Below are 22,516 nucleotides of genomic sequence, written 5' to 3'. Positions count from 1 at the left end.
AGATCAAGTTGCATCTACACATGCGAATGAAAATTCAGTACAACGCACTCGACGTCTTCGTGCTAATGCAGTAAGACAACGAGAGGCACGTCAACAAGCGACGGATGCACATAGAGAACGTAACCAACGCTGGATGCAAAATGATCGAGCATTGACAAAAGCATCACTCAATCGCCTTGCGTTTGAATATGATCCTGAAATCAACTATTCGTCACATGCATTAATCTCGATTGGTAGTATAAACTAAAAAGTGTCAACATTGTCATGCTTTCAAGTACAAAGGTGAATCAGCTGGTTTATGTTGCGCATCTGGAAACATTTCACTGCCATCGCTAAATCCACCGCCAGAACCTTTAAAAACACTTTTAGCTGGCACCACATCTCAATCGAAATTGTTTTTGCGAAAAATTCGTAAATTCAATTCATGCTTCCAAATGACATCATTTGGAGCAACAAAAATTGTTCATAATGAAGATGGTCGTAATTTCGATTCTACATTCAAAATTCAAGGTCAAGTGTACCACCAAATTGGTTCATTGCTCCCAATGCCTGATGCCGATCCAAAAATTTTACAAATTTATTTTATGGGCAATGAGGAGCAACAATCACACACACGCTGCGCTTACAACTATATAGAGCAGATGGAGGAACGAGAAATTGTGGACATTTTGGAAACGTTTTTGCAAAACCATAACCAGTTGTTGCAATTGTTCAAGACTTTTTCTAGCAGACTGCAAAACGACAACGACGCCATTATTATTAAAGCAGACAAAGTGCCCTACAGAGAGCACGCAAGCACATATAATGTTCCAACTATTAATGAAGTTGCAGTTGTTATGGCTGGTGACCCATGTGAACGTCGGGACATTTGAAATTCAACGCAGAGATAATACGATGCAAATAATTCAAGACAATCATCGTTCTTACGATGCATTGCAGTATCCGTTGATATTTTGGGAAGGAGAAGATGGATACCATTTAAGTATTAAACAAAGGAATCCAACTACAGGTACAACTTATAGACTATCTTACAGATTTTTTTTTTTTCAAATAATTTCTGTATCTCTCATATATATATATTTATTTGCAGGTGAAGAACTGGTCAAGAAAGTTAGTGCTATGAACTTATACGCATATCGATTGATGATTCGTGCTAATGAAGACAATACCATTCTCCGATGCAGACAGCTATTTCATCAGTATATTGTCGATATGTACGTAAAAATCGAAAGTGAGAGATTACGATATATAAAATTTAATCAAACAAAACTTCGTGCTGAGGAGTACATTCATTTGCGTGACGCTGTTATTGGTAACGTAGATGCATCTAATGACATCAACAACATCGTTAGCGCATATATTCTCCCATCATCATACATTGGTAGTCCGCGTCATATACAAGAGTATATTCAAGACGCCATGACTTACGTACGTGCATATGGCCGACCAGATCTTTTTATCACATTTACGTATAATCCAAACTAGGACGAAATTCAAAGTTTGTTGTTGCCAGGTCAAACATCGATGCATCGCCATGATATCACTGCACGTGTTTTTAAACAAAAATTTAAATCTTTGATGAATTTGATTACACATCACTCGGTATTTGGTGAAACACGTTGTTGGCTTTACTCTGTTGAATGGCAAAAACGAGGTTTACCTCATGCGCATATTTTGATTTGGTTGGTGGATAAAGTACGCCCAGAAGAAATCGACAAAATTATTTCAGCCGAAATTCCAGATCAGAATGTTAATCAAGAATTGTTTGACATTGTAACTACTAATATGATCCATGGTCCATGTGGTACTCTAAACATGTCACCATGTATGGACAATGGAAAATGTACGAAACGTTTTCCAAAACCATGTCAATCTGATACTATCACCAATATTGACGGTTATCCATCTTACCGGCGCACAGTGGAGTATTTGTACCGAAATCCTGGCCAAAAATATTTTTTTTGATTATTTGAAGTCAAACAGTTTATACGACTTTTTGTGAACTATTTTTGCAATAAAACACTTAAATGAAGCTCTTGTGCACCAAAGAACAACTGGATTCAGCAATAAAATAAAAGCAAAGCCTATTAAGTGGAAAGCTATTCACATTGCAGATTCATTTTACATTTACTTCTGTATTCATAGCAGTCTTTATAGATGATAAGTTATTTACAAAAATGAGTTCAGTTTATTCTCAGCCTTCATTGTAATTTCTTGTGTCTGTACGATGAACGCGCGCTGTGTTAATCCGAGTCTTCGGAGCTACAGCTACGGTTCTCCTCTGCTTCCTCGTAATTATATTCAGCTTCTTCATCGCACCCATTTTCGCTTCTTTTGGTAGAACGAATTTCAGCCATCTCTGGCAGAAGAAGCTCCAGAGTCTCGCTGCTATATGGCTTAGTTGTTTTCCTTCGCCTCTGTGTAGAGCAGCTCAAAAAAGGATCACTGGTTAACAGCAGCCTATTGAGGACATCTCTGTTACACACTTCTCTGTTAAATTTTCGGGAATACTTCGTCCTGTACATCCGGAAATGTTTGTTCCTAGCCTCAGCAGCTTCTTCTGATAGCTGGCCTATAGGCAGAATAGCTTCTTTAATAACTGCAGCTCCGTGAATCAATACTTTGTGCATTGTTGGACTCATGGGATGCCAACTATAGAGGCTCACATATATCTTGGCTGTTTCATAAGCATACTTATGAAATTTCGTCTCATCAATATGGTGCCCACTTGAAATAGCTTCCAATATTACTTTTAATCTTTTAATAAGTTCAACATTCACGCCAGTAATTCGTGATGCAGTGTCTGGTTCTGCAAAGAAGCGTCTTGATGTGTTCCCATCATTCGTAGTTCCAAATCCTTGCTTTGGAACATCAACCAATAATCCAAGTTCGTCTTTAAGCATTTTTTGAATGTTCTTTTTAGTATCCGCAACAATTCTCTTCTGTTCTTTACTTCTTGCTTGCCAAATGCTAATTGGTATTCTGTATGACAAACGCAAAATTGATTCCAAAAACCTGATCCGTGTGTGCAGAGGGGACAGTCCAAACGTTAAAGTATTAGGGTTTTCTGTGAAATCCTTACATAATTTATTAAAATCTTTTGATGTAGATCCACAGATGTAACACCTCATTGTCGATGTCGTGCCAGTTGCAGCTTTGCAGACTTTTCCGTCAACCATTGTTAACAGTAAAGTGTGTCGAATCTTCACAGCTCCATGAAAACTTGGCACTTCTGTTTCTTTCAATGTTTTTATTTGTTCCTGAATGTACTTAATTTCATCAAGAGTAACATCTGCAGTTTCATGTACAAAACGGATGCGAATTGGCCTACAGAATCTTGTGGAGGAAGGTGTTGGGTTCTGCCATATAATTTTTTTCTCTGTATGGTTATTAGCAATTAATTTTATGGGCACACATGAACTTTGAAAAATATTGGCATCACTATCAGCTATGTTTTCAAATTTTTGTCTGAACTGTGTTTGCTGAGAACCATCGCACCCCCATTTTGAGATTAATTCCAAATTTTGTTTTTCTTCTGACGACAGTACCTGTAACACTTCTTCTAAGTATTTGCATAACCTTGAAGAGGTGTGATCCAATAAAGACTGTAACTTAACTTCTGCTTTTGTTTCAGAAACGACAATGGAGTCTTCGCTTGGGTAACATTCTTTTTTTGCTTTTGTGAGCAGTGAATAGCAAGGGTAAACATTTTTGTTTGCACTATAAATTACTTGATATTGCTGTTTTGTTAATTCCGCTTGAACAAAAATAGACAATGCTTCTGAAGGGTTGTGTTTTTTTTACTGAATTTCTGTTTGACAATAGATTTGTTTTAATTTTACTAGCCCTTGTTGGAGTCTCAGTGATTTTTTTCATTAAATCAGCAGCATCAGAATTTCCTGAAACTCTGTGATTCATTGATGCAGCATATGTTAGTTCTTCAGGGGTGAACTGTTGTCTGAGTTCTTCTGTTTTCCTGCGTTTTGTCCTCTCACTTGACTCAATGAAGTCCTTCGTAGGACGACCGCGACCTGAGGTAGTTGATGAAAAGTTGGGCACCTTAATGGTATGCGATAAACATTTACCATTGTTCCGGAGAAACCGTTCCTCTTTGTTATTAGCTAAAGACCACCTTTTCTTAAAATCAGCTTTAAAATACCTGAGCAAGCGACTTAATGACTTTCTCTCATCTTCTGGGCACTTTGTTATGTCAGCTACTCTGTGTTCCATAAAATGAAGCTTTTCAACAATGGACCTGTTTGGAGATTCCCGGAGTAGTTCATATAATGACATTCTTGTAAATTCCTTTTCCATGTTCTGAACCTAAAACAAAATAAACTAATATTTATGACTGTAATTAATTATGAAATAAAGTTTATACTTACATATTATTTTAAAAAATTATCTAAATCTTATTTACGGTTTATATTAGTATAACGTAGGCAATCACTTAAAAACCGATATCTTAAATCTTATCTATATCACGATAAATATAAATGTATAAGATTTTTAATAAATCTGTGTTAACAAAACCACATTTCCTATCACATTAATATCTGGATAAGAAACATGATTGGGACAAAGAAAATAGTAAACGCACAGAACTTTGAAAGTGAATGTTGATGGGAATATGTCCACTCCGAAATTAAGAGAGGAGCATCACATAGGGTATTTTCCTCAATTTATTTTCTAATTCCCAGTCTCCAACACGTGCATATCTCAGCACTGATGAATCAACTGGCTCATAATATTAATTTAAGCACAAATATTGAATAGCAACTTGTACCTAGTTCTGTAATAGTTTTATTAGAATTTACTAGCGGTGGAAAACGTTTGGTAGGGACTGTAATGTTATTATTTCTTATTTAATAATGCTGGCAATGTATTACAAATACAAGAGCTATAATAAACCAAAGTAAAATTAGTTTTTCCGGTATCCTTTGATAGGCAACAGTCAAATTTGTTAATCTGAAAACTATTGTAAAAATCCACACCAATGTTTAAAATTAGTGTTAAATAAAAATGGCAACTACATGCGGGAAATTTCTCTTCTGGTATTGAAACTTAGTGGGCAACGTATTAAGAATATGTTTAAACGACAGCCCGACAAGGCCCGACACACATTCAAAAAGTCTCTTGAAATCATAAATTTTTTCTAACCTTTCGAACACACATTTTGTCCTAACATTGTTATTTTTTATTACGGCACTTAAATAATTTTTCACAATAAAATATACATTGAAATGAAACAGTTACCTTATTTAACAGCTGTACGAAATTTCATGACAATATGTCAATCCTAACAGCTAGTAGAAACACGTATGTTGAAGAACACGAACGGTGAACTCTCTAGCACAAGCACGTCCGCACACATAGACATCAACTCTTCAACTAAGCGTAGCAGTCACCGGATATGACTCATGGTACCAAAATAGACCCTGCTCGACGCGCATGTGATTAGGCAACAAGAAAATACCATTTCTGCTGTGACTAAACGAAATTTTTTTTTTTCTTTTTTGGCCAGCATTTTGGTACAAATACTCCACTGTGCGGCGTAGAGACGTAGACAATGGCGGTCAATCATATGAATTCCGTCTGTCAAACGGTGTGACAGTAGATATTGATAATCGCTGGGTAGTTCCATATTCACCATTGCTGTGCAAAACCTATAAAGCGCACATAAACGTTGAACTATGCAGTTCAGTGAAATCTATAAAATACATTTGTAAGTATGTTCACAAGGGCAGTGATAAAGCTGTATTCGCTGTTCAAAATGTAAATGACAATGACGAAATTACACGTTATTAAATGGGTCGATACATAAGCAGTAACGAAGCTATTTGGCGCATTTTTAAGTTTCCTATACATGAAAGGGATCCTGCTGTTATACATTTGGCTGTGCATCTTGAAAACGGACAGCGTGTTTACTTTACAGAACAGACTGCACTACAACAAGCTTTAACGGCTCCAAAAACAACTCTTACTGAATTTTTCAACCTTTGTTGCCGACAAGATGTTGTTGGTCAATTCGCAAGGACATTAATGTATACTGATGTTCCTAAAATTTTTACGTGGAATAAACAATCAAAAAATTGGGAACCACGGAAACGAGGCATTTCAGTCCCAGGATTCACCGACATATTTATGACAAATACTTTAGGTCGAATATATACAGTTCATCCTAAGCAACGCGAATGTTTTTTTTTGCGTTTGTTATTGGTTAACGTTCCTGGACCAACATCTTTCCGATATTTGCGAAAAGTCAATGGTACATTATACGACACTTTCTTTGATGCGTGTCGTGAGTTACGTTTATTGGAGGATGATAACCATTGGGATCTCACACTTGCAGATGCAGCACTGAGCTCATCTCCACAACAAATTCGTCAATTATTTTTAATAATATTGACAATGTGTTTTCCGTCTGAAGCATCTGCTTTGTGGGACAAATATAAAGACTCAATGAGTGAGGATATTTTACATCGGATTAGAATTACTAATCAAAATCAAAATATCGAATTCTCCGCAGAAATATATAATGAGTCATTAATAATTATTGAGCATATTTGTATTCTTATTTCGAATATGCCGCTCATCCATTTCGGCATGCCAGCGCCGAACCGCCCAGCAGTAGATACCATCAAAAGCGATGTTCAACGGGAACACCACTTCGATAGAACTTCTTTGGCTACTTTTGTTGCCAATAATAAACAATTGCTCACTGCTGAGCAACGAAATGTATATGATCAAATTAATGTATGAATTGCAGCGCAACAAGGTGGATTCTTTTTTTTGGATGCACCAGGTGGTACTGGTAAAACATTCCTCATTTCATTGATTTTTGCGCATCCGATCACAAAATAATATTGCATTGGCTATTGCTTCATCAGGAATCGCAGCAACGTTACTTGATGGTGGACGGACGGCGCATTCAGCGCTTAAATTACCTTTGAATGTTCACACAAATCCCGAAGCAATGTGTAACATAAAGAAGCATTCAGGCATGGCTCAAGTTTTAAGAAAATGCAAAATTATTATCTGGGATGAATGTACCATGGCCCACAAGCATTCGCTTGAAGCTCTCCACAGGTCCCTGAAAGATATCAAGGATAATACTAGGCTTTTCGGTGGTGCTCTATTGTTGCTGTCTGGTGATTTCAGACAAACATTACCAGTCATTCCACGCGCGACATATGCAGACGAAATAAACGCATGTTTAAAAGAATCTTATCTATGGCGAAGTGTCAGAAAATTATGCCTTACTATTAATATGCGCGTTCAACTTCAAAGTGATCCATTAGCGTCAAGATTCTCTGAACAATTGTTGGATATTGGCAATGGTAAAATTGAATTGTATGAAGATACACAATATATTCGACTTCCAGAGAATTTTTGCAACATGGTGGCTACCAAAGATGAGTTAATAAACAGTACCTTTCCAGATTTGAGAAATAATTGTACTAATCATGGATGGCTACAAGAGCGAGCAATTTTAGCTGCGAAAAATTTAGATGTTGATGCTATCAATTTCAAAATACAGCAATTACTGCCTGGTAATGAAACTACATTTAAATCGATCGACACTGTTGTTGATCCTGATGAAGTTGTTAACTATCCTGTAGAATTTTTAAATTCATTAGATTTACCTGGAATGCCACCACATAATTTGCGACCGAAGGTTGGGTCACCTATAATTTTGCTTCGAAATTTGAATGCTCCGAAATTATGTAATGGGACGCGATTAGTTATAAAAAAAATCATGGGCAACATTCTTGAAGCTACTATTTTGAGTGGAAAATTTCAAGGTGAGGTTGTACTTCTACCACGGATCCCAATGATTCCTTCACATTCGCTTATACCATTCAAACGTTTACAATTTCCAATCCGCTTGGCATATGCTATGACTATAAATAAGTCACAAGGCCAAACCATGACAATTTGTGGCTTAGATTTAGAAAATCCGTGTTTTTCTCACGGTCAATTATATGTTGCGTGTTCCAGAGTTGGAAAACCATCGAATTTGTTTGTTTATACACCTCAAGGATTAACTAAAAATATTGTACATCCAATAGCATTAAGATAAATTAAGTTTTTGTTAATTAATAAATAAATGTTATAAAATAGTTTCATTATAAGATTGTTTACCTTTACTTAAAACAAGTTAAAGTTTGTATTTACGATTCTGTTATTGCCACACTCCACGGATAATATCCCAACCTGTAATCAGTCATTTCATTCACTTAAAATTTTCGGTGACGCCTAGAAATATCCGTGTCAATAATCATAGACAGTGGCTGCTATTATCCAGTCTACAAATTTCATCCGTGGAGTGTGGTAATAGATGCATCTTTTTAGTTAACACAGCTTCTACATTTCACTTCACTCATACAGTATATGCATACTTACACACACAGTATATACTCACATGCTACCGATCGGTAGAATTTGTATAAGTGTACATGTAATGAAGTTAGATAATAAAATAACTCTTGAATAATAATTTTCATCAAAACAGTCCAGATTGTTACAGCTTATTGAAGAATGATTGAAATTTTCGAATTAACGTCGTGGTACAGGACAACGTCTGTCGGGTCTGCTAGTATATATATATATATATATATATATATATATATATATATATATCTTTGTATTCACCGTCGATATCCATTGTTGTACTAATATCTGCCCACAGTTTTGCAAAGATCTTCCTGTTTGCATGGGATGGGCTTCTTTTGTCCCATATTACTCTTCATTTGTAGACTTCCGAAATGAAAACTTCATTGTTCACTTCTCTTTCCGTACTCAACACGAAATTGAAGCAGTAAACAATAAACCATTACAAAATACTGATCGGTTATACTGTACGTCTACCAGCGCGTAAAGAATCGTCCATACATCCCGGTAAAAGCAGATGGAAGAGGGACCCGCGCGTCCAGAGCCTGCTACCTGCCGTACCAGCTTCCTTTGTGTGTACTTCCGTTTCAAAACATGGGAAAATTTCACAATCTTGTCGACGCTGCTCGAAGCAGGTCCGCGCCGGTAACGCTAGCGCAGGAAACCCGCGTTCGGTGTGCGGCACCCCTCAGCCTCAAGTTTCTGGCGCCATATTGGGTCCACGATATACACTCTAATTTTGAATTGTTGGAAACTACTCCAAATCTTTTTAAACTGCTTACAAATTATTCCAGTGACCGTACGAGCTGAATCATATGTGATATTCACTGATTTTGCTGTGAATTGAATTTCATTTAGCGAGGATTTCCATTTAAGTCCTCTAATTCATCAGTCACCAGCAGCTTGTTAAGAAGGAGATATAGGAACAGACAGACCATCTTGGTGTCAATAGTTTTCAAGCTATAAAAATTGTTAATCGTTAAGTATTGAAAATTTGCCATCGTTAAGGAAGATATCGCACACTATACATTTTCTGATGCTGTACAATGGAGTCAAATGACAATATTATAACATTGATAGTCATTCTAAAAAAAATATTAATTCACTACTTAATTCTTATGACTTCACAGGGTAAAGTTTTTGTAGCTGCCAGTCATTGTTTACTTTAAGCACTCGATTCAGTTAAGGAGGTTGCACAGAATTTCGTTTTTATATGTGTGTGTGTATGTGTGTGTGCGGTTTGGGTTGGGGTAAGGGGGGGGGGGAAATTGAACCCCTAAGCCCGCTGTTTGCTTTCAAATTATTTCCATTTGTTGGTGGGAATGATAGATTGTTTAGAATTTTAGGGAGGATATATCGTCCCCCCTGCGTATGCCCCTGATTCAGTTAAGTACTATGCTTTTACGAAACCAAATATCCAATATTAAACTCTAAAATATAGCAATTGTCTAAAAACATTTGAAACTTAGTTGGCGTCTTTAGGTCTTAACTCGGTTTTCTAACTGTCAGATATGTCACCGTACATCGGACGAACCTGGGCGGGGTCGCACCGGGCATGTTTCGCAAGTGGAAAACGTGGCGGACGTTGCGTGAGCATTTGTGTTTTCTTGGCGTTCTTATTTTCTTATTCTCATCTCATCAACCCCTCACTGCCTCTTATGACCCTGTTGTCTACCAGGCGTTAAGGGGCCCGCCTAGCCAGGGGCTGCATTTGGGTTAGTGAGGCGGGATGATAAATGCGACGCTCGCTGGAGCTTCTCGCGCTATCGCCTCTAAGCGTGTTGACCATATTGAGCAACAAAAAGATTTGAGTGGTAACCATAACATAATATGGTGGAGAAATGAAGATAAAGGCGTAATGCAAGTCGCTTGAGTGTTTTTAAGAATCTACCTGGTGTTTCATGCCTGAAAAGTATTCTGAAAACCTGCGTTTTAGCCCTTTTCACTTTCATAGATATACAGTTTAAAAACAAAATAAGGAACCAAAACTTCTTATCCGCCCTCAGCGTATTAGTAAACGCTTTTCTGAAACAACTTCCGTTTTGATATCTTAAGTAGTTTTTAGATTGCTTGGTTTTTTTTTTCTGAAGCTTTGCACACCGTGTGTGGGCCTTTTAAGCATCGTCACCATCAACAGAATTTCCCGTTGCTGATTCAGTTGAGAGTGTGCACATGGTTTGTTTGAACTCAGGCGAGCTGTGTAGGTTTCTGGAAGTGTTGGTCTGCGGCCAGTCCTTATCGTCGCGCCGAGCTGCTCCGAAGGTCGCTCGGCGAGGCCTCCGCAGCGCCGGCTACATCGCCGCGGGCAATTCTGCGTGACGTCAAACCGGCATCATTGTGTTCGCTGGAAAGGAAAAAAAAAAGAGAAGAAAACTCGAAGCTGGCATTGAGCACGAAGGTAGGACGCGAGCCTGCTCTTTGAACTTGGCTGACGATGTTTGTCGGCGTTACGAAACACGCCTCGAGAGTGACGTCATGGTTTGGGAACGGAAAAAGGCTGTTTGTTTGGAATGAGTAATCTCAGTTCTCTTGTGCCGCCCGTTTGATTTCGTAACAGAAGTTTTTTTATTTTTTATTTTATTTTAAAGATGGGATTTGTCTCGTCGACAGCGATTTCATTAGCAACGATAGCGCTCAGGTACACAGGGCAGGGGTTTCGGGCAAGGAGCTATCCTAGGACTTGCCTGAAGCAGTTTACAGAAACAACGGGGAAACCTTAATCAAGATGGCCGGACTGCGGTTCGACTGGAATCCGAGCGCCGTCTCGCTTTATGGCAACTGAAGTTACGTTTCTTCGCAAGCTATTCACTCTCATCAATTTTCCATAACTCGCCTAACTCAAACTAGCCATCCGCAAAGAGCGCCGGGACATGCTGACTTTATGATACTGCCGGGCCGCACGGCGCTAGACGCACCCGCGAACTTTTGCAGCGCAGTGGTTATAGTGCGCGATTAATAAGATACAGGAACGTGGTTCAAATCGGCAGTGGAAATTTTTTTACTTTTTTGAAGTTATACTTCTTTAGTCGCGTTATGAAATGTGATGGGAGTGAATTTTTACGATGCATGCGCACCATGCAAAGAAATTTTCTCAAAATAAAAAAAAAGGCTATGTAAACAAAAATGCTACTACAAATCATTTAATTTTTAAATCTCATACTTTTGTGATTTATATTCAATACTTGTCCATATCATAAAAAACATTTATTTATTGTAAATATTGGTGATAAAAAATTTTTCAAGTATATTTTTATATGTGAGGTTATGTTCGTGAATGTATAACGAACGATGTCAGGTTGCTTGTAAGCTTCCATTGTCGCTGGCAGGGAGTGTCTGTGGATGTTAGAGTAGTCTCCTGGCCGTTTTGATGGGAGTGTTTGTGAGGCTATGTTCCCGTATGTATAATTTTTTTGAATTATAAATTATTACATTATTAAAGTTAAACTTCTATAGACACGATGGGGGTGAAATTTCAAGGACGAATTTTAATGCAACGTTTTCATGAAACATTGTTGGGAAATGATTTCTGATACTAAAAGTACGGAGACCAGGTTGCGGACGGTGTAGAGAACTCGTTGGGCCTCGTTCCCTTGAGCGGGCTCCACGTGGTGGCGTGCGGCTCATGTTTAACCCCGCCATGCTGCAGGGATAGGCGGGTCGCGGCGGTAGGGACCCGCCTGCGCCTGAAGCCACCCGACTTGCTGGCATCTAGTAAGGGAGTATTTGGGCAGAGGGCAACACAACGGGTTTGAGCTTATTGTTGTTCACCGCGCCACGGTACATACTCGCAAGAAAATGCTGTTCTTTCAAGTACGTTTTATTTTAATTACTTGTGTAAATCAGTATTGTTAAACATGTTATATGAGTATTGTTTTAGCTGTGTAGCTAAATATTTTTTGATATAAATAAGCAGTTATATTGAAATGAGTAATAATATTAATAATTGTTTTTTTTTTTTTTTTTTTTAGAAAATTGTTTCCTTGCTTGCTCTCTATGCAGTTTTACCCCTTACGATTTACTTACGAGTCAAGGTTTGAATTGCTAAAGTTTGACTTTTATCATGTGTACTGAGTTACGCGCGCTCTTTTATATTAATACTTAAATAAAATTAATAAATTAGAATAAACAATATATTTGATTTTCATTAATACTTAATATTTATCTGAATGGAGCAATTGTAGCCACTTGTAGCCTTGTAGCCTTATAGGCTTGTAACCTTGTAGACTTGTAGCTTCGTAGCCTTGTAGCCTCATAGCCATGTAACGTCGTAGTCTCGTAGTCTTGAAGCTTCGTAGTCTTGAAGCCTCGTAGTATTGTAGACACTAAGCTTTGTAGCCTCTAGCCTTGTAGCTTTGTAGCCTTGGAACAATTTGGCTTCATATTCTTGTAGCCTTGTAGTCAGATGTAGCCAAATGTCGTTTTAGCCAGATGTAACCGTATACTATCGATCGTATCCCACTGATGTGATCGTATCCTACCGATCATATCCCACTGAGGGGTTCGCATCGTGCCAATCTTATCCCACTGATGAGATCGTATCTTACCAATCGTATCCCATTAATGAGATCGTATCGTATATATTATTTTTCAGTAGGGATAGTTAAAACAGTTTCAGATACAGAAATCAGAACTGCTCAAACTCCGTAATTAAAAAAAAAGAATATCGAAAACAAAATGAGACAGAAATTGGATTCTTCTTATTTTGTAAATTATAATCCAAATGTTGTGTAACTGTTGGTTCATCAGGAACACACCCAGTCTGTGTGCGTACAATCCACCAAAATGTAAAGCTCCTGAGGGCATGCAGATGACAACTGTATCCTGCACGCCCTTCACTTACAAGTAAGTCTTCTTACCTCCCCCATACCAGTTAAAGGGAGCCACACACAGTTAAAGGGAGCCACACACAAAAATAAGATAATAATAGCTTAGACTGACGAAACCCAGACTCTTTAGAGCCTTCCCTGCTATGGAACCTCCTATTATAGTTTAGTTTGCAGCATAACGGGTATATAGGGATAATTCGATAAATTAAAAATCCAACTGTAAAATATCTACCAAAGCCAGCTTATCAAATAAGGAATTTCTGCGTTCTTCTCAGAAAGATGATCTAAGTCAGCTGTTCCCAATTTTTTTTCGGCCAGGGAACCTTATAATCGACTTTTCTTTTGGCGGAACCCCAACTCCTTCAAAGAAAGTTATTTTACAATAATTGTGCCCGCTTTTTATGACATTCGTCCTGATTCATGGGACTCTTGTGACCCTGCACAGGAACCCCAGGGTTCTGTGGAACACCTTTTGGGAACCGTTGATCTAAGTAGTATATTTTAATCTGTCCTGCTACAGGGTTCAGGGTCAGGAGCCTGATCCGCTGTGGTTTGTGACGTCACGGCGGCCATTTTGGTGTCACATTTCGTCAAAATTCCTCATAACGACTAAAAATTCCTCAAAATTCCGCAAAATGTCTCTATTTTGTGGGAAATATTCCCGTTTTGAAGAAACATTTCCAGATTTATTCTTATAAAATTCAAAAATTAGAAATTCGTTTTGCCTCAAAAGACTTTCGCCTTAGAAAAATGAAAATTCCTAAAAGCGGCTTGAGACTCCTAAAAGCAAGCCGCCCTAAGCCGCATTGACCGTAAACTTAATTTTTAACAAAAAAATTCCCAAATATAAAAAAAAATGTTTGGTTTTTTTCCTCCAAATGTTTACTCAATCCATCCCGGTCCTCTGTTCGATTCCCCGAGAGAGTAAATGTGTAATTTATTAATACAAATGTTTAAAAATTTTAATTTACAATTAAAATAAAGTTTTAATAAAAAAATCTTGCTTACATCACACCCACCATCCTGGATTCTAGAAACCTTGCATTTTTGTTACGGCCGCCATCTTGAAAATCCTTAATTTTTATGCTCAAAATCTGGAAAATTTTTTAAATTAATAAATATATAAATAATAAAATTTGATGAAAAGAACTTCCACCATTTTGAAATTTGTTGCTGTACTGAAAATCCGTATTTTAAGGCTATAACTTCGTGAAATATTTTAAATTTCAAAATAAATATACCTATTTACTTAAATTTTAATTAAAAACACCATGGAGTCCACAGATTGAACCCAGTGAGGGCATTCGGATCCTTCCTCCACGGAAACCACCAGCATACTGACCTCCCACCACTAATGCCGAGGCAGATATTACGTTCAGCCAGTATGACGTCGTGGCAGCCATCTTGTTTCTGTCTTCTGGAGGTCGCCATCTTTGATCTGACATTGTTTTCGTCTGCTAGAGGGCGCTGCCATCATATTAGTTTGGTTTTACCTGTTAGAGTGAAGTAATAAATTATTTACAGAATGCCTGCCATCTTGAAATTTGCCCACTATCTTAAAATTTGCCCACTATCTTGAAAATCTGTAATAATTGACCTAGAAATTCGGGGAAATTCCAAAAATCATCAAAAAATTCACTAATAAATGTAGTGATGGTTTTGATCACCTTAGTTCGATCCTTGAAGTATGCAAACAATTTTAATTTGATTAAAATACCATTACAGTGACAGGTTCAAGAAATAAAACAACAGTATTACAGTTAAAAAAAAATTATGTATTTTGTACAAGCACAAAAACAAACCAACCACTAGCTTTTCTCGTTTTCTACAAATTTCTTAGAAGGCGAAGTGAGACCTTTACATATGTTTTTAGGACACTGGCAGTCGTTTAACGAGGCACATATAGATGTTGGCTAGACACCTCCAGTCAGTGGTCATGTATGAAATCGACGGCCAGGAACATTCAGTTTGTGGCCAGGCATGTTCAGTCAACGACCAGACACGTGCAGTTGTAGGCTAGACACGTTTAGTTGTTGTTTAGGCACTTCCTGTTCGTGGTCAGGCACATCCAGTCGGTGGCCAGGAACATCCAGTTTTTGGATAGATACCTGTAGTAGGTGGTCAGCACATCCAGTCAGTCGCCAGGAGGTATGTTTCGTCGATACTCGGTGAACATTTCAAACAGTTCATGTAAAAAATCATACGCATAGAGCAAGCGTCTCCGAACCAAGGGGTATTATTCGTCGATATGCGACCAACATTTTAAACAGGTCATGTTCAATGTCTGGCGTATAAACCAGTCGTCTCCGAACCACGAGGCCAATCATGTTATGAATAAAGACTAATTGATGCACGTTAAAGAAAATCACTTTAAAAAGAGAAAGCATATTCGTCTAAAAGGAAGCATATTTGGAAGCACATTTGACAAAAAGGGGGGCTCATTTAACGAAAAGGACGCAGTTTTGGACGAAAATTCAACTCAGTAGTTTACGATTTCATCGCAGGGATACGATTTCATCGTTGGGATGCGATCTCATCGTAGGAATACGGCGCAGGTGTAGGATCTCATCGCAGGTCAAGGTCAAGGTTATGACCTAGGTGGCTTAGGGCGGCTTGCTTTTAGGAGTTCTAAGCCGCTTTTAGGAATTTAGGTTTTTGCTGAGGCAAAAGTATTTTGAGGCATACCGAATTTCGAATTTTGTAATTTTTGAAGAATAAAACTGGAAATTTTCCCTCAAAACGGCAGTATTTCCCACAAAATAGGGCAATTTATAGGAATTTTGAGTAAACGTGATACCAAAATGGCCGCCGTGCCGTCACAAATCACGTCGGCTCATGTTCCTCACCCTGGAGTTTGTAGCTGGACATACCAACATATACTAGTATTTTATAATGCCAAAATTCAGCTCGTTAGCAGCTATGGGACATTAAACTTGACAGAATTTACATAAATCACTTCTTTGCTTTCTACAGCAATCAACACACTGGGATCTGGTGTCGTAACCATTCGAGTTAGGCCATTTAAATTTTGCACAGCTTCCTTTATGACATCTGAAAGAATTCTGCCAAAGTTTAAATAAAATCAAAGAGGGTTGCGCTGGAGCCATCTTAAAAATTTGGTAACTTGAGGTGGAATGACCCCAAATACTATAGACTGTACCCAGTAGGTACTGTGGTTTTTGTTTTTAATTTTTCAACCAACTTAGTCAGAGAATTAATATGGTTTTAGTATTGACACCATTTGGAAAATGCTTCGTACATATATTGCAGTTTGGCTTTCCCATTTCGGCTTTAAATAGTATGGTTAGAGCAATTGTATTCTACATTTATTTAGGCTAACATCGTCAATAGAGACTTTTTGGGTATTAAAGTTCGCGAACCAGTTATAGAAATACCGTGAATGATTTTCAGTGCTTTGTTACGTATTGTATGCACTGTTCTCGTCCAGTACTTTGTAAGAAGATGGATAATTAATGAATAATTCGCCCTTAATTTTCGGAGCACCTCAATTTTAAATTATTCAATTCTTTTCAATCTAAATTTATGTGTTTAGTTTTGAAGTTAAAAATGTGTACTTAGTAAATATAAACATACCATTAATTTGTTAGTTTTTTTGTATGTACTGTCGTCAAACACCACGCATAGAATGGTCACGAGAACCTTTAGAATGATTCAGTCCATCTCAAACAGTGGTTTTTTGCATATTTTATTCTGTAAAGCGTTTCCTTTGTGGACGCTAACAAAATTATGACTTGAGTAATGATGAACACCTTTGGAGACATGTTGGGTGTCTGGGTGTGTTTAGTTGTAATCCGGTAGACTTGTGAGCCATGTATAAAACGATCCATGACGTTAAAATGCAAGCGACCACAAAATAGTTAATGTATTCGTTGAATAACCTGTTTTGAAAGGAAAATAAGATTTTTTTTTATTCACCGCTCAAGGTTATATTTATTTTTAAAATCTTATCTTGTTGTCTCTAGAATAGCCAGCTTTGGGTGATTGGTTTCGTGATGGTTTGAACTACAGGCGCAGAAGAGCATTTTTTTATTGTTGTTAAATTGTGCATTGTTAAAGCAAACATGAAACCATAGAGCGAAAAATAGAACTGATATTACCCTTCATAAACTCTATTTATTTTACGTTAAACTGCTGTTTTCATAAATTTGGCTTTATTATATACTAAACTACGTTAAAATAAATCTTGCCTGTAAAATTTAACTGTTTCAATATTTTTACAGTTAAATTTCATCGCTATACTTTTCTTCGCTTCGCACCGCTAACTGATATGTTGCATAATGCAGTAAGCGTGAGATGAATACCGTCCGAAATCTGTGTCCTTGTTTACCGTATATTATATCGCAAAATGAGTGTTCGTAATCGGTCCGCTGGCCTGGCATGATTCAGTTTTATGAGCAATTATTGATACCGGAGTTGTTCGCAGCCTGTTTAATCTTGTAGGATCCATTGCTTGAAACTCCCGTGCTTGACTATTCGACTTAAAACTAAAACCAGCATTCTTAAAGGTGCCACAGTTTATTCACATAACTTTAATGCCTGTTTTACGCATAGCCATATTTTTCAAGAAGTTTACATATATTCTGTTTTCCTACGTGTATAGAGTTTTCTAGTTTTAAATTATTGAATGTCATTTAAATATTGTTTGTAAAATGTGCTACCCTTACTTAATCAGTCAGTACGGTGGGGAAATTGTTAATGTTTAGAAACAAATTTCGTTTGGATAATTTAAAACGCAGATATCTGGGATAATTAAATTTATTTACATAATTGAAAATAAATAATTTATAAAAATCAAGATGATAATAATGAAAATTGAATGCCATAAATAATTTTAAATCTATAACCGTACCAAAAAGTTAACGTTTTGGACAAAAAAGATGTAATAGTTATGAAATGACTCAATATATAATTCGGTAAATTATAGTAAATTTACTACTGCATTTTGAGACAAAGAAACATTTACGGAATTAACACATGGTTAACCTAATATTTCTTGCAATTAGCGATTATAGTCATAATGATACAAAAAAAGGAACAACCCACATTAACGTAGGGTATAATAGATGAATCACAGAGAACCCACGTTAGTAATGTCGCCCACTTTTGCCAAATTGAAACTACTCGGCTGGTTAGCATTATTTTTCAATTCTAGTATTTTTTTTACGACTATAAGATAGTCTATATTTGCAATGTTATTACAGTTGTAGTCGTTATGAAAAAATTGAATGCCAAACAATTATGTATTATTTCACAGGAGAAAATATGTGAAGCAGTCTGTTACTATTAATAAGAAGGCATTCCATTAAATTATGCGTTTTTCTCAAACAGTAAAATTTTTTGCACATTAAATGATATAGAAAAAATATGTTTTGAAAAACGGTTGAAATCAAGATGGCGACTTTCAGTTACATCTCCTGGGAAGTAAAATGAAATATTATCAGATGATATGTTTGATTAAATACTACAAGAAAATTATTTTCAAAATTCTCAATCTTAATTTACCTTTACACAATAAAAATTTAAATTACCATTAAAACAAATTAATTTCATTATAAAGGTTTGTCTTAAACTTTCGTGCTCTCTGGCGTATACTTGATAACAGAGCACGTCGAAAAAAAGTCAGTGCTAATGGCAGAAATCGTGCATTGAAAAGAGAGTAAATTATCATTAAAATACACATTGAAAACTAAGATTGATACATGAAATGATAACAGTTTTTTTTTGCAGACAGTATATATTTCGCTTTCATTTAAAATATATCTTTTGAACATACACCATTGTTGGGCAATTGCAGAAATTGCATATTCTCCAAAGAAACATTTTAATTCAGTCTTTCACATTGCAAAAAACCATTCAAGGAATGCAGATTCACTTTAGTGTTAAAACTTATCCCGCGGTAGAAATAACTTAAAATTAGTTTTATTCGAACCATATGATCGAGAAGTCCTCCAAAGTGTTTGAAGCGCGGACGACAGCTGCTCGTTCGTAAAACGACGGCCGTCACCGGGCCCGCTGACCGCAATTGCTGCTATCGCCCTTCCACTTCCTGTTCGCGCCACCTCGCACACGACGGGTCGTCGTGCTTGTCGCCAGCCCGCAAGCCAAGACACGTCACCTCGCAGGCTGCACGTTCCCATCCCAGAGCTGCACGATCTGTCTCCACGTGAGCAGTCCGAGACAGACACTGGCTATTCTTCCTGGAGAAAGTGAATATTTCAAAAACAATAATTTTCATATGAAATAGATGTATGTATGGCTGGATGATTTGACTGCTGATGAGATTTCTCTAATATTCAAGCAGGTATATATATATATATTTTTATTTCTCTTATCTGTTGGCTATGGAGCTTTAATTTTCTTTTAAATTTAAATTTCAAATCGTGAGCGTTAAGTTCCATTTATTTTTGAACCAATGTATTGCTTTATCCAACAAGTAATTGCATAATTTATTTTTGTGTTCTGCTTAACTAAGTTAATGTTTTGCAAAGTAGGTGCATGCAAATAGATCATAAAGCAGATATTACATAACTAAGAAAACATTAATGAAAATAAGCTTATAAATACAATACAAACTTAATTAACTTATAAATTACTATTGAGTATAGAAATATTAAAAATTAGGAATATATTAAAGGTATAAATGATTTAACGTAGCTTAAGAGTGATTAAAAGTGAAATTTAAAAAAATAATAATAATTTACAATTTTACAGACAAGAATAATATTTAAAAATAGCTTGACATTTTCTTAATTCAATAATTTTGACTACAGTTAAACATGTTTGGATCTATATCATTTTATAAAACTAACAAAAGACGTAAACTAAAAATACTAATACATTTTCTTTTAATAATTTACACACATTCAACCACACACATCATGATACCGCAGCTAAACCTGATCATGGGAGTTAAGAAAGTACCTAGTATTAAAATAATTACGTTAGGGTTTTTCTTATTTTTTCCATAAAATGGTATACATTATAAGAAACTGCGAGTAGACACGTAATAGCCTAGTAGCAGTCTCACACTGGCCTGGTTTAGTAAGTGCTTATTTCCTGTAAATAATAGTGTAACTCTGTAACAAATGTGAATAAACTAAAGCAAATAAAAAACGCGTGTCGTGCGACATGCTTCTGACGAGACCGACAGAAGATGGTTGACAGAATTACGTGTCGACCGACATTTTAGGCGCATGTTGGGTGACAAAGCTTATCAGTTAGTTCGGTAGTCCAGGAAACGAAGACCAAAAGAGGCACAAACATGTGACAAATTATTCCAAAACCTAAATTTTTGCCCAGTGTTAAAGACGACCATGTTTGATAACATACCGAACGTTTACCGCCGTACTCTTTGTGCTTCACACCGAAAACATGCAGTAAAGTCATTTGTGACAGGTCTAACAGCCATCCATTAAAATGTTTCCCATAAACACAGTTTCTACTTAAGAATCTCAGGAAAGCTATGAATGTAATCTGGAGACATTATTCTACACAAACATTAAATATATTTGAATGTTGAATACTAATGTGAATTAAATATGTAAATTTATTGATTTTTTTTTAAAATCATTCGCGGAAATAAAATTATAATTTTCATACAAATGAAGGGGTTTAGCGTATAAATCATCTTTACAAATGTTTTTTGCTTATTCATTAAGCTTTAAGGCAGTATGTTTATAGTTAGTTGGATCGCTAGAGAATCCTAGGCGTCGGAGTGTGTACCATCCTGTGGCGGTGCTCCGATCACAGCAAGCCGGCGCGACGTACGTTACACGCGACCTTGATGGCCAAGTTCACAAGTAAGTGTATTTATTGACGTGCAAACGTCATTTGGTAGGAGTAATTTCGTGAATTGAACGGAATTCGCATGGAACGTAAACATATACCCACGGTACTGCTATCTGTGACGGATGGCGCGAACTATATATAATAAAGAAAAAGGGAAACTATATAGTATTGACTGTACATTTTAACAAGATGGGAAGTATTTTAATGAAATTCCTAGTCGAAATTCAGGTCCAAAGCTGGGGTCTAGTATTTTTTCAAGTCTTTTTCGCATTTATCGGAGCCGTTTAGTTAGTTTATCGCTCTGAAAATACAGCGATTCGATAGTCGACATAGTTGCTCCGGCAGCGAATTCTAGCGGTGGGTGCTGAAACTACGTGTTGTTCGCGTCAAGAAATGTATTTGAAACATAATTTTCGTGTATTTATCAGCTTGCCATTATTTTAAAGAATTTTACTTTACATTTCGTTTCTGAGTTTCGTATTATAAGTTTATTTGTAACATGAGAACACATGAATTTGCTCGTTACCGAGGTTAGATATTACTCATCTCTGGCGAGTATTGAAAGAATCGCTCACCTTTTTTTTTGTTTATGGGAATGCTGCAAATATGCTAAGTTCATTCTATTTGGTATATTTGATTTAAATTAACGCAAGTAAGATAATATTTTAATCACTGTTCTCTTGTGTAGGATTTTTGATATGGCTTCATAACATTTCATTGAACTTATTTATTTATTTATTTTTGGAATTGTCAACATGCAGGAACATCCTAGAATCAAAGTTTTATAATTATGTATGTAAATATCGTAAAAATATAGGTAGGTTTTTATTCTCATAAAGCACGAGTCAAGTGTGTGTGGGTGTGTATGTTTGTGTATGTATATATACAAAAACACACACACGCACACACACTAGTATCTGCTTGGTATGGGAAAACTGACTAATGAGTTTTAAAGTCATATACAGCCTAGGGATCGAACATATGACGTCACATTGCGGATAAGGCATGCTATCTTATAAGTGTTTTCAGTAAGTAAAATATCATGAAAAAACAGTGCTATTAAATACTAAAAACAAATATTTCAAAATTAACTACTTGAATTAATACCAGTACTAATCAACAAATAAGGATAATCTGAAAGTTACCGACTCATACTACCACTTCAGTAACGTAGTCGATCTGTAATTGACCCAGGCTGCGTGGTCAGTTATTAAATAAAACACAAATAGTTCTCACAGGGCCACTGATGGTATATTTTTCTTATCATCATTAAATACTTTTATTCTATTCTAAATGTGATAAAAATCAAACCCGCTTTTGCATCTGCTTGCAATACTTATTGAAGCACTGTACTAGCAATTTTTGATCTATTTAGTCAGATATTTGTTTCCTGAGATTGAAACGTCCCAACCCAAACGACTGTAGCTGGGTCCCAAGTACAGCACACACTGCGAAGCTCCGACCGCTCTAGCGATCCAATTGATTAT

General features: G+C 36.6%; 1 protein-coding gene across 8 annotated transcripts in view; it reads left to right on the top strand.

The window, feature by feature from the left end:
• The window catches only part of LOC134529413 (TBC1 domain family member 4), a 353,166-nt gene that overhangs the window by 61,542 nt on the left and 269,108 nt on the right, over nt 1-22,516 (top strand). Inside the window, exon 1 of one of the 8 annotated variants that reach the window (XM_063363462.1) lies at nt 19,394-19,542. The exons of the other annotated variants lie outside the window; for them this stretch is intronic. Within the exon in view, the coding sequence (XP_063219532.1) occupies nt 19,486-19,542 (57 nt within the window). The 5' untranslated portion in view covers nt 19,394-19,485. Of the gene's footprint in view, nt 1-19,393; nt 19,543-22,516 lie in introns of those variants that run through there. 8 annotated transcript variants of the gene reach the window in all.

Source organism: Bacillus rossius, chromosome 2 (genome assembly GCF_032445375.1).
Source record: "Bacillus rossius redtenbacheri isolate Brsri chromosome 2, Brsri_v3, whole genome shotgun sequence".
NCBI lineage: Eukaryota > Metazoa > Arthropoda > Insecta > Phasmatodea > Bacillidae > Bacillus > Bacillus rossius.
The sequence above is the reverse complement of the archived record's forward strand: the minus strand, read 5'-3'. Positions and strand labels throughout refer to the sequence as shown.